The sequence below is a fragment of the Pseudonaja textilis genome, chromosome 3 (genome assembly GCF_049901715.1).
Source record: "Pseudonaja textilis isolate UNSWEBS1 chromosome 3, rPseTex1.2, whole genome shotgun sequence".
Lineage (NCBI taxonomy): Eukaryota > Metazoa > Chordata > Lepidosauria > Squamata > Elapidae > Pseudonaja > Pseudonaja textilis.
In genome coordinates, this window is record NC_141992.1 from 161,696,471 (window position 1) to 161,709,562 (window position 13,092).

The 13,092-nt window shown below is 31.8% G+C and overlaps 1 protein-coding gene across 2 annotated transcripts in view; it reads left to right on the forward strand.

Annotated features, from left to right (window-relative positions):
• The window catches only part of RP1 (RP1 axonemal microtubule associated), a 198,798-nt gene that overhangs the window by 154,203 nt on the left and 31,503 nt on the right, over positions 1–13,092 (forward strand). For both annotated transcript variants that reach the window (XM_087931244.1, XM_087931243.1), the window contains exons 38-43: positions 747–901; positions 2,183–2,261; positions 3,737–3,868; positions 5,073–5,254; positions 5,759–5,845; positions 11,191–11,323. In XM_087931244.1, coding sequence (XP_087787370.1) covers positions 747–901; positions 2,183–2,261; positions 3,737–3,868; positions 5,073–5,254; positions 5,759–5,845; positions 11,191–11,323 — 768 coding nt within the window. The remainder of the gene's footprint in view (positions 1–746; positions 902–2,182; positions 2,262–3,736; positions 3,869–5,072; positions 5,255–5,758; positions 5,846–11,190; positions 11,324–13,092) is intronic.

Here is a 13,092-nt window from a genome sequence, read left to right on the forward strand (position 1 = left end):
TAGATTCCAGCTCTGGTGTACAACAGTTAAACAATGGAATTTGTTCAAAAGGATCAGAAGTCTTAGAAAATTGAGAGAAATTCGATTGCATGTTAAAAATATCCATTCCTTTTCAAAAATCAAAATGAATGAATATGACAATGATGTAAAGATTTTCTGGGATTAAATAAGTTGAAGAACAAGTAAAAACAATAATGTTATCAGTATTTCTTGTGACCCTTTCTACTCAAAAGATGTGGCTAATGTTTTACAAGAGCAAATTGCATATATTTCAAAGAGGCATGCAGTTGTAATGATGGAAGATTTTAATTATCCCAACAAGTGTTTGGAGACAAACTCTGCCAAAAAAAGTCCTTCAAGAACTATCAGTTTTGTGTGTTTTATTTTTCTTCTTTTCCCTGTTATTGATATGGATTCACTGGATGGATGGAAGAATGCTAACTGGATCAGCAGTTCATACAAAGCAAGGTATAGGGAGAGTTAGCCCTTAGATAGAATACAATTACCAAGGATAGAGGGATAAGTGAAAGTGAAAGGGCTAAATAAAACAGAAGATGCAAAGGACTTAGAAAATACATTTCAAATATATAGTTAAGGAGCATATTTGGCGTAGTAATACTAAAAGAAAAGATATTGATATGTAATTGATTGAAAATTTATATGTACTAATAGTGCAATGTAGTTGCCAACTAATCTCAACAGTTCCTTTTATTATAGTGCTATATATTTCTCTTATTTACTTTCAGTTGTTGAGTATTCTATCCATGTACATACTGGAGACAGGAAGAAAGCTGATGCCAGTGGCAATGCTTATTTTTGTATTTGTGGAGATAGAGGTGACTCAGGAAAACGGTGGCTTAATAATTCTGAAACAAGACCAATCACTTTTGGTAGAGGACAGGTAATATATGTATGTATGTATATATGTATATATTACATAATAGGTATGCATGTGCTTTTAACAGACATGCTTCAAGTGTAAAGAATAATTTCCTTATTATATAATGGCATGAATGGAATCATGTTTAACCAAGTACTGATCAATTTTGCTGTATTCATTTCTTTAGTCATCTTCCCTATTATTTTAATGCTATCTGTACTTCTTGATTCAGATCTGTGTATGATCAGTATAAAGTAAACTAACAACCTGTTCTATACTCATAAAATGTGAACCTAATTTTCATAGATAGTCTGTAGATACTGCTACTTAATCAACAATTGAGAACTCTCACATGTCTTTTGTTAACAGCAAATGTATCCCATAATATCAGCTACTGTATATTCAGAAGCAGAACTGATTTATTGTAGCCTTAGCTATAGAATATTTGAAACAGCACCAGTAGTTGCTTTAAGAACTGCCTAGAGTTTAAGGGTGACCTATTCTTACATAGGTGGCAACTCTTGTCTTTCTTTCTCCTTTCCCACAAAAGTAGAGAACATAGTAATGCTCTCAGTATTTTAAGGTCAGCTGAAGTGATGACAACCATGAGCTGGCTTCAGATTACTTTTGAAGAATTGGAGAGTAGAAATAGTGATTCTGAACATATTTGTTGCATGACTGATGAATAAATTTTGGTCAACTGCCATAAATAGGTTCAACGTGAAATATCAAAACTCATAGGCAAAACTTGTTATAATATGACAAGGACATAAGATATTAATATAACATTTTACAGGAGATAGGGAAAGAAAAAGCAATGAGGCTTTAATGAGCAATACATAATGCTCTTTAAAATAAACCTTTCTCTACCAAACATTATAGACAGAATATAAATTAAATCATGAATGCCTAAAAGCTGAGAAACTTACTCTAGTCCATTACAGTTAATCTAAAATGCTTCAGAAGGAAGTAAAGTCTCTTTGTGTAAAAATCATAATTCATTGGATTTTATTTATTTGATTCTAGAAGCTCTGTTACTGGAACAGTGAAGAAATCCAGGAAATACTGAATGCTTACATAACCCTATGATCTAATATTTGCAATAAAATGAAAATACTCACTGACAAAGATGTCAGCTTTATTGCACAACCTTTTTGCTATGATCTTGCAAAAATGATTTATATATATTAAAATGTTCATCTATGCAGAGAAAAGAAATAATGTTTACTGGATTTACCCATTAATAGCTGATAAAGTTTGCTTCATACAAATTCAACTATATCAACTTTTCTCAAATTATAGGTGGATGTTTACCAAATCAAGGGAGTGTACCTTGGGAAGTTGAATCAAGTCATTGTGGGGTTCAAAGGTTTGAACAAAGGTATACTTTGAGAGAGGGGTGGGAAGGGCAGAGAGAAAGAGAATGTGGAATGAGTCCTAGAAAGACCATTGCAGTGCTTTGTATAGTAAGTAGGAAAACCAAACTAATGCAAATATTGTACAGAGGAATGGGGAAACAGCAACTCAGAATAATTAGGAAAAGGCACCAATCAATCAGAATAGAGCTTGAACTGACCTTTTAGGTCTTCTACTGCAGCCCACTGCTCAAGCAGGACGAGTGATTGTCCGGTCTCTTTAAAATATTCAGTGATGATCACAATTTCTGATGACAAGCTGTTCCAACTGGTTGATTGTTCTTACTGTTAGGAAGTTTCTCCTTAATTCCAGGTTGCTTCGCTTCTTGATTAGTTTCCATCCATTTTTTCTTGTCCTGCCTTCTTGGTTTTGGAAAATAAGTTGACCCCTCCCCCTCCTCTTTGTGGCAACCTCTCAAATACTGGAACACTGCTATCATGTCCTCCCTTGTCTTTCTTTTCTCTAGACCAGCCAACCCAAATCCTGCAACTGTTCTTCATATGTTTTTGTCTCCAGGCCTTTAATAATCTTAGTTGCTTGCACTTTTTGCATAGTCTCAACATCTTTTTTCTAATATGGGAATGGTGAAATATAATTCTGATCTTGGATCAGTATAACCTTTGAATATTTAGATTCCCAGCCATAAGTGTATAACCTCAGATGTAAGAAGTGATTCAAGAAGGATTTTCTGTATACCGCATACAAATCAACTTAGTTTCTATCATAACTGAGAAGAAAAACTAAAAAGTAGTCTCCCTTAATGTGGCACTCTCAAGATACATTTGGAGTAGTAATCCCAGAATAATAACAGGATGCAGAATTAGATTGGAATGGGGAGCAACTACAGCAAGTACACAAATGTATTCAAGAATAATGGAAATGTATACCTGCAAATAACCAGTATGTATTCATTTTTACTTGAGTATCACCAGTAACCATGTATTGATTTAACACCTAGAATAGATCATACTTATTCACTTTAAATTCATACAGGATATATATTACTAGACTATGAAGTAAATTTACAATTCAGTTTGTCATCTTGCATGTGTATAATACTATCCAAAATTACTTTGACAACTGTTATTTATTTTTAAAGGTACCATGACAGGATCATTTGCAGAGATTATGGTAACAAAGAGTCCCAAAATACATGAATACTGATTCCATCAATATTTTTACAATATTTAAAAATATAACTAGATTTTCACTGCAGAAAGCAATAGCACTTTTCAAGTATTCTTGTTGAACACTTGAAATCTTAAGAGTATAAAAGAACAAGAACACGAAGTCCTCCCATTGCAGTGTTATTTAAGCTTTCACATTGTATCATTTTTAATTAACTCATTCATACAGTGTGATCTGTATAGCTGTTATTACTTGGGTAAATCAAACAAAAATAGAAAGTTGAATGGTAACCGTTTTCTTTTTTTCTCCTAGATGATTGGTTTCTAGAGAAGATAGTAATAGAAGAAAGAAACTATCCTTTTACTACATATACTTTTGTTCATAATAACTGGTTGCATCAACAGTCAAAAAAGGATTTTACAGAAGCTTTAATCCCACTACAAGGTCACGTATCCTAATTTTCAAATTTGAGATACAAAGACAGAGATAGATGTACAGATGTAGAAATACAAAGATAGATGTATGCATGTATGTGTGCATTTGTCTCACATAAAATTATCACATGAATTGTCAAGCAACTGTTCAAAATATCATAGGAATGAGTAACATAGGTTGTCTTATACAAATAATGCTACATATATTTTATTAAATTTACCAGTCCCACAATTTCTTATAAAATACTCAAAATGCTTGAATATCTTGATTTAGCGGGCCTGTGTAAGAGTGCTTAGACTTAGACTTATGCAATTCAGCCCCAGTATTGTCAGAAATTCCAATTAAGGAAGTTGTGTTGCAAACCACTTAATTATTGAGAAGCCCAATAGAGAGGCTCTATCCATACCTAGTTGCAACTTTTGGTTTAGTTTTACAATTCAAAAGGACCTAAGTCTCAAGTTGGCTTCTTATTTCTAGGAAGTTTTGTCTTGTAACCTGAACCTCTGTGATTCTCTTTGTTCTGTGCTCGAGGCTTTGCAGAGGTCCGGGTCAGTGGAGGATGCCTTGATTTCATTTTCCTACAAACTAATTCAAAGATTCTGAAGCGTGTCCTTCATTCTTTGAATGTTGATGCCTCTCTGGATATGAACGGGCTAGGAATGTATGTAAATTACAACAGTTTAGGATTCAATCTGTTTGAAAGTCAAGTTACAAAAAGTGAGATGATACAGTAAATGGATCAAGTACAGAAATAGTAACAGAGGAAGAATGATTTGACTATCTTGCAGTTTCTAAGGAAACCTTCATATTATAGCATGCAAAATTCCATTGATTCTACAAATATTTTTAACGTTCCACTCTTGACAGAAAAATTATGGGCACCTAAAACAATTTGGCAATACATTACTCCAATGCCTAATTTACTGTTGAACAACAATACACAGAAGTACACTCTTCCTTCTTTCTTACTGAGCTTTCTGCTTGGGAGTTTTAGATTAATTCTATTTCAAAAGAAACCTGCTTTGATTCCTGAAATCACTTCAGAGTTTTGGTGAATTTAAAGTACATTTGTAATTCACACCTCAAATTATGTATGCTGTTACTCTAGAATTATTGGCAACATGACAACATAACGTATTAAATATAACAAAACAATAAATAAGTTCAGATCGACCTTTTAAATGAAACCTGAATCAGTTTGTATTTCATTCAGAAATGACAGAAAAATCTGGCCCCATGAAAGGTTTTGAAGCAAAAAGCCAAGGACAATGGAGACTGTGGCTAGACTATGTCCATGTTTCAGAAAAAATACCTGAAATAAAAATACTTGCCTATGGTACCAATGGAGTATCACTTGCACAGAGAGTTCAACATTTTAAAAACGAACCCTTTCTGGTAGGTTTCTAGTTAATAATATTGCAATTAGGATGCAGAAACTGTTTTTTCTACTTAATTTCACCACACTGTTGTCATCATCTGAAACTGAGCATAAGAATGTAAAAAACCTGAGAGTCATAATAGGAGAGGATTTGTCCTTTGTAATCTACTTCTGAAGTTCAAATGCATTGACTCATTCAATGGATAACACAGAATGCTAAATTAGATATATGTTCTTAAATTCCAAAGGGAAAAGTATAAAGATCACATACTGAAGGAATGACAAACTGTGAAAAGTGGAACTGACATCCTGAGGACCTGGACTATTTTCCATCTTTGTTGCTGATATCTTTATCTTTTAGTTTAATTGCTCTTTTAAAAGAGATTCAGATTTGAAGCCATATAAATGTAGATATTTTAATATGAAAATGCAGATATTTTAAAAGATAGACAGACCTACACACAGAGAGAATTCAAATCTATTCACCACATGAATTTATAGTTGTTGTTTTACTTTAACAGTTGAATATTGGTGATATTGGTCAAATAATAAAGCTTTCCTTTCTGTCGTCCTGCTCAAATTTGGATAAAGGGATCAAACTACATAAGGTATTGCCTCGCATTTACTCATGTTAACTTTCATACTTTAGTATAGATGGTATTGTGTGTGTTCAAAGTATAGATTTTTAATGTAATTTTTATTAAATAAATTTTAACAATATAAAAACAATCCATATATTAGAAAAGAAACAAAAGTAAAAGAGAAATGAAAAGAGAAATAGAAATAAAAAGCAAAAAGAAAGAAAGGTTATAAAGAAATAGCTTCAATTTTTTGTTTAGATATCTTTATTAGATTGTTTTAAAGTAACATGTTCATCATTTGTACTTTTTTTTTCAAGTTCTGTCTTATTTTCCAACCAAAACTCCTTTTATCTACTTCAAATCTTTTAGTAGTCCTGTAAAACCGTATTTATTCTCTCAACTAATTTCATCATGAATAACATAATCACAATTAAGTAATGGTATTGTATGATAATTTTTGGTGAAGTCAAGTCTTGACTTTTGGTAAGTGTTAATGCTGTGTCAGCCTCCATCCAACTATCTGATATATTTTTAGTCTGTAAAATAGTATTCATCAGGTTTTGCTATAATTTTGTTATAATTAATTTTCAAAAATTTTATAAAATGTTGGTAAATGATCTGGTCTGTATGTTTTTCCTGTTTACACCTTTTTAATATCTTCACAAACTTTCATTATTGTAATGAGAATATTCATTAATGGTTTCTATGTGATCTTCAGTAAATTTTGTTTCTTTAAATAAATACTCATCAATCTTTGCCAGGAAATTTCTTCTCCTTTATTGGTGAAATATTTTTCATTTTTAGATTATATGTTTTATAGTATTTCCATTTTGTAATTTTAATGTCCCTTTTTCTTTTTTACTCTCACCCTTTCCCTGGCTTATTTGCAAATTCAAAATTTGCATTTTTGCATCTCTGTGCAAAACCTTTAGTATTTTACCTTGTGTTATTTTGAAATATTTCTCAGAAGTTCTGTCCTTTTTTGGGAGAACACATTACTCCATTCTCATCTCCAATTAAATACCAATTGTTGTACAAGTCCATTAGTTGTCCATATGTGTTTTATATTGTTTTCCATTCTGGAGCATAAATTCCAACTATCAAAGTCTAGGACCCATGCAGAGAAGTGTATCTGTCATTATCATAAGTCAGTAGTAGTTCTGGTTGCAAATGAGGGTTTATATGAAAAAAAAAGTTCAATTTCTTTTTATCTCCTATTGAAATAAATTCTTACCCAAATTTATATAGATAAAATATTTATATCCCTTTTTCTAATATAGGTTTCTTGGAGACAAATTACATTTCCATTCAATTTTTAACATAATTCTTTTCCTTCCTTCCTCCTCTTTCTTTCTTTCTTTCTTTCTTTCTTTCTTTCTTTCTTTCTTTCTTTCTTTCTTTCTTTCTTTCTTTCTTTCTTTCTATATTTCACATTAGATATCTACAATTTCCACATCATTATTAATTTGATTAATCCTTTAAGATGCCCTATAGATTCTTCAATTTTTAAAACTCTACAAACCTTTCTTCCATTCCCGCTTCAGTTCATTTTTATCAGATCTGACAGATTCAGATACCTACTTTCCTATTTTTTCCAAATACCTTTTTGTAATGTTTCTAGGACAGTTCAGTTACTTTATTATTACCTTTATTGCCAGAGTACAACATGTGTATAATGAAATTGGCTGAGCCTCCCTTCGTGCACCCTTCCAACACAACTCACAGTGAGGACAGAAAACCCTAACCCAGTCCCTAACAAATGCTGTAACAAATGTTCCTTTCCCTCACCTTGTTTTGCAGCTTTTCCAATGGTCACCATTCTTTTATTAGTAAAAATAAGTGGATTACAAAGATGAAGGTAAAAAAGCAGGTTTTTCTCCACTCCCCTTTTTTTGCTTTCTGTATACCCTTAAGGATTTAGTTCAATTTGTCTTTCCCAAGTTTAGATGACACAATCCATCTCATGTTACACTTATCTCCTTATTTTATAACTTCCACCAATTATCCTTTCATTTTGTTGTCAAATAATCAACACTCCTAAGAAAATCTAATCTGTCTGAGAATACTCAATGTTTGGATCAAAGGTTCATGTGGAACTTAGAAGAAAATGTGGTCTCTAAGCAATTATGGTATCTAAACTATTCATTGTTGTTTAGGAATAAATAAGCTCTTAGACTAATCCCCAAAAGATATAAATAAAGACATTGTTTAATGAGTTTCAACATTATTGAATAGCCTTTAGTAGAATATAATAGTGGGATTTAGCTTCAACATTACAAAGACATTTTCTTTGTATTACAAAATTCGAAAGTGTTTATTTTCATGGCCTTGGTCATGATGTGCACTGAAGATGGTGTTTGATTTCATTGTACAAGGTGCAATGACAATAAAGTAAACTAAACTAAACACGAACAATATTTATGAAACACCTATTCAATTAATTCCCAAGTAATGTCAAAAGAAGAAAAATTGCATGTTTCAAGTGAAGTAAATAAACAAACAGTGATACATTAGAGCAACATGTATCATTTTCAAGAACAACTGGATAGGAAAAAAATCAGCAGTAATTATTGTCCAAATAGTAAGCAAAGAAACATTATTAAGTGATGTATTGGCCTTGATATAAAAGCTTCATCCTTCTAAGCATCTAATCTGTCAGTATCCAGCATGTACTTATGAGTTATTGGGATATAGATAAAAAGGGCAATGGCTTGTAAGGTAATTTAGACTATAGAAGCTAGTTTGCATGGAATAGCATGAGTATATTTGGAATATTTGAATCCATTTGTGGAACACTGACAAAAATTGGCTAGTAGAAGATGCTGCATGTAGCATTGGTGATCATTGCAATGGTGATGAGTTTGGAATATTGAATAAGGCAACTTCAAATACTGGAGGAGGAGTAAAAAGTAAATAAATAAATAAATAAGATTAATAAATTAAGTGAAGGAAGAAAAACCGTTATATCATGTGCTGCAAAGATGACATAAAGATGTAATACGAATGAAGGTGTTCTGATCTTATTCAGTAGAGACTATGAATATTTACAGGAAAATTAAAGTATAAGCTAATTGTGAATAAAAATGTTTAAAAGTCTGAGAGTATGAATTGAGGTTATCTATAATATTGTAAGCATTCATGAAAGTAGAAATCCTTATGTGGGTGTGTACTTATTTTGTTTTGATGATTGGTAACAATGGAAAAACCACAGAATAATCTTAGGAAAAATTGTATGAGTCAGGATAAAGAAAATATTTTAATCTGAAGGAATGAGAAAACAGTCCTCCTCCCTTCCAAATGAACTGTTTGGAGACTTAAAAATAATTAATGAAAATAGTTATTAGTATCAGCTTTTTTAAAAATTTAAGCAGGTCTATTCATTTGTACACATGGTAAAGGAATATATCTAAATCTAAATACATCGTTGATTTGATTTTTTTTATAGTGAAAGAATCAATGAATATATAAGTATGGTGAACATTTCTGAACGTGCAGTACAATTTCTTTGATTAGTTTTAGGAATGGATTTAAGGAAAAATAGACATGGGAGATACAAAATGAAATAAACATGAGTGAAATTACGACTACAGATGTTGATAGTGTCAGTGGACAAATATTAAAATATAGAATTGGTTTGCTTATAAAATACCTGTGTGGTTTATTTCATGTTTGTGAAGACTGCATCCCATAACTGGAAGAGCAACAAAATTCAGTGGGAATATGGAAAATATGGGAACTGCGTTTTGGCTTTAGGCCATACACAAATTGTGCCAATTAGAGTTTTGCTCTTCTGTCATTAAAAAAAATGCATCAATATGAGAGAGTAAATGTATTATACATTTGTTGGTTTAGTAAAAAAAAATAATTGATAAAATGAATAAATTTGAATTATGGAAATTTTGTGTAATATTCACTTGAAAGTTGCTCAGCGGCATAAATAGTATAATTGAAATAAAGGATATCTAATATTCATCACTGAGCAGAAAATAAAACAAGGATATGTTGTGTCCTCTAGTTTATAGCCTATTTATGGATAAATATGAAAGGAATCCTTTAGTAACCATAGAGATGTCTTTGTTTGGAAGATGAATATATAGAGACTATTTAAGATTTATAGATATATACTGTAGAGGCATAGTGGATGATGTTAGTATAAACTTCTCTATATCCTTTTTCTTGCCTACTTTCTTTGTTTTACTGTTTTCTGCTATATTTTACCCCAAAAAGGAACAAAGTGACAGGTATAAATGTATCATCCCATTAAGAATAATATTTTAAACACACTTTGAAAAGGAAAGAATAAGGTAGTGTAAAGCTGCCTCTTTGCTGCTAGTATGTATGCTGTATTTTTCCCTGATAGTAGCTGTATAAAAGAATCCTCTCTCCATAACTGTCAATCTAAAGCTTTATGTAAAGATCACATGTAAAATATTAAAAGAGTTGTTTCTTGCACCGAATACATGATATGCTCCATAAAACTATTATTTGTCTATCATTATGCAACATTTGAAAGAAACCAGGTATCAGAGTTGTATTAGAAAAAACTGAATAAATATGTAATACTTACAGGAACAATGCCAGCCTTCTATATCTCAAAACATAAACAAGGAATCATGTTTTTCTCATTTGGATACATGGATCAGGTTTGTTTTTCCCACCATAAGAGCTGTTCCATGATTTGAAGCAGGGTGATTTCCAGGGAGAAGAGAGAGCAAAGAAAAGTGAAGAAGTAATTATATGAGTAAATAATTATTTTCCTAAAATTGAAAATGGTCATTTCCTGTATAATGATGAATGTAAATTCCAAAATGTAAACTTTCTGAGATCCATTTTCAAGTAGCAATTGGAAAGTGGGTCTCCCCAATTTGACAACACACTGGAAGAAAACATGGTAAGAAAGTGAGACAAGCCCTAAAGCTGAACCAAATGTTTACAAGGCTTCTTTTATATTTTTTTTTCATCAGGACAAGGCTGATTTGAAGAACTTTAAACTTCATTTTTGTCAACAGCTGCCACCATCCCAGCTGCTGAATGTCTGAAGTTTTGCATAAGCACAAGACACTCAACCTGTAGTTTCAACATCCTACATCCCATGGTCACTTTATGTTCCCTTTGCAATCCCTGCAATCACTTTATAACTATGGCATTTGCTTAATGACTGCAACAAAAAATGTCATAAAATCATGTGAATGACAAACTTTATGATCGTTACAACTTATGACCATAATTGTCAGGTTCCATTAAGGTCATAAGTCAAGGATCTTACTGTATATGTCCCTACTTCCTTATACCTATGCAAGACTACTTCATTAAGACAAAAACAAAACAAAACAAAAAAACCCAAAACAAATGTGGTTGTGGTTATCCTGCAGGTGCGGATGAAAGACTTGGATACTAAAGAAGAATTAGGATTTTATCCTATAAACCGATGGCTCTTTGAAGAAGATGGGTCAGAAACTGTGACGGAATTAGCAGTAGTCAGACCAAATGAAGCTCCTCTCAAGGGTATGTTGCTAGACAACCATAGTATAGCCCTTTCTTTCAAACTTGGGAATGAGGAACCATGACATCAAGGACTACTCTTAGGTGTTGAACGCTACAGATAACTGCATTGCAGTCATCCTGATGGTTGCTGGGAGAATACTCCTCCAAACAGGCAGCTTCAATGATAAAAATCTGTATGCTATTTTAGAGAGGGATGGGAAAAAAAGTAAGTGTTGAAACTGATGAAAGATGAACATATGTGAGAAGGAATAGTAGCACAGATGAGGCCAGGAAGAAATGCAGGCATGGGAAGAAGTTTGTAGGGAGGCCAAAAATGATATATCAGATAGGGATGAAAAATAAAATAACTGGGGGAATAAATTGGTGACTAGCATGTCCTTTTCAGGATTGCACATCAAAGTATATATTTGAGAAAGTATGTCAAAAAGTATGTATTTCATACAATCTCTTTTTTGGTAATTGCTATAGATGAAGAAGATGCTTCAGTTTCTGAGAGTGTAATGTAGTAGTTAAGTTGCTAGCCTAGAAATCACCTTAGGCATAAAAGCTGGCTGGGTAACTTTGTGCCAGTCATTTTCTCTAGCCTAATCTATCTCACACACTTGTGGAAAAAAACAGGAGTAGGAAGGAGTGTTATTTATGTTTATTGCCTTCAATTACTTATCTACTAAAAAAGAAAGAAAATAGTTGGCATGATGGTTTTAAGCTGTTCTCCAGTCACATCTTACTGATCATGTGATATTCCATTTATGCATGATTTTTGGACAATTCCATTTCTACAACATATTGATTTTTTGAAAAGAAAAACCTGAAAGTTGTCTTTATGGGCAAAAATCTTTAATTTTTTATTATTTATAACCATTTAAGTTAAACAAGAGTTTAATTCCATTGATCATGTATTAGGATTTAGATGTCAATGTAATGATACTTACTTAGAAATGAGTGAATTTTTAATTGCATGTGTTGCAAGATAACTAGTCAGTTTAAATCCAGAAGATCTTATTTAACTAGATTTGAATGGGACTATACAATTTTCCCCCCAAAATGCCTAATGTAGAAATTTCATTACATTCCATGAAAGTAAAATGCAGATGTAATTAAGACCCCTTGGTTTCAGATTAAGTGTTGCTAAACTTTCTAGAATTCTTTGAAAAAGAGAGTTACATAGATGATCAAACACTAACATTTCCTTCCAAGTCTAACTGGGAGACAAATAGATTGGCAAAACTGGTTTCTTGAAGCATAACATCTATATACTGTTTGTTCAGTTATTATTATAAAAAGAGAGATAATTTTGTCCTGTTGCTTAAAGTACTTATTCATAACTATGAATCCACATTCAATCATATTTCAAAATGATTTTTCTAACATAATAACTAATATCAATGTTGATCAAAGTGAAAGATCGATCCACTTCCTTATACTAGTTTAATTGGTGGTAATGATCTTATACGTTCAGAAGGAAAGCAGATAATTTTGAACAAACTGCATCTTTTTTCATGAAAATCAGTGCAATGAGGATTCTAATTAAAAGTCATATTATTAATTCTATAAACAATGTAAAAGGAAATAAAAAATTTTTCTCAGTTTATATAAGACATAAATCATTTTGAATTATACACCTGAATCATTATAACATGATTAATGTGAAAATAAAAAAATCTGTCCCACTAAACAAGAAGCTTTGGTTTAACACTATTGATATTTCAATAATAAGGTCTCTTATACATTTGTATCGTATGTTCAAAATTAGATCTAAAATAGCTTCT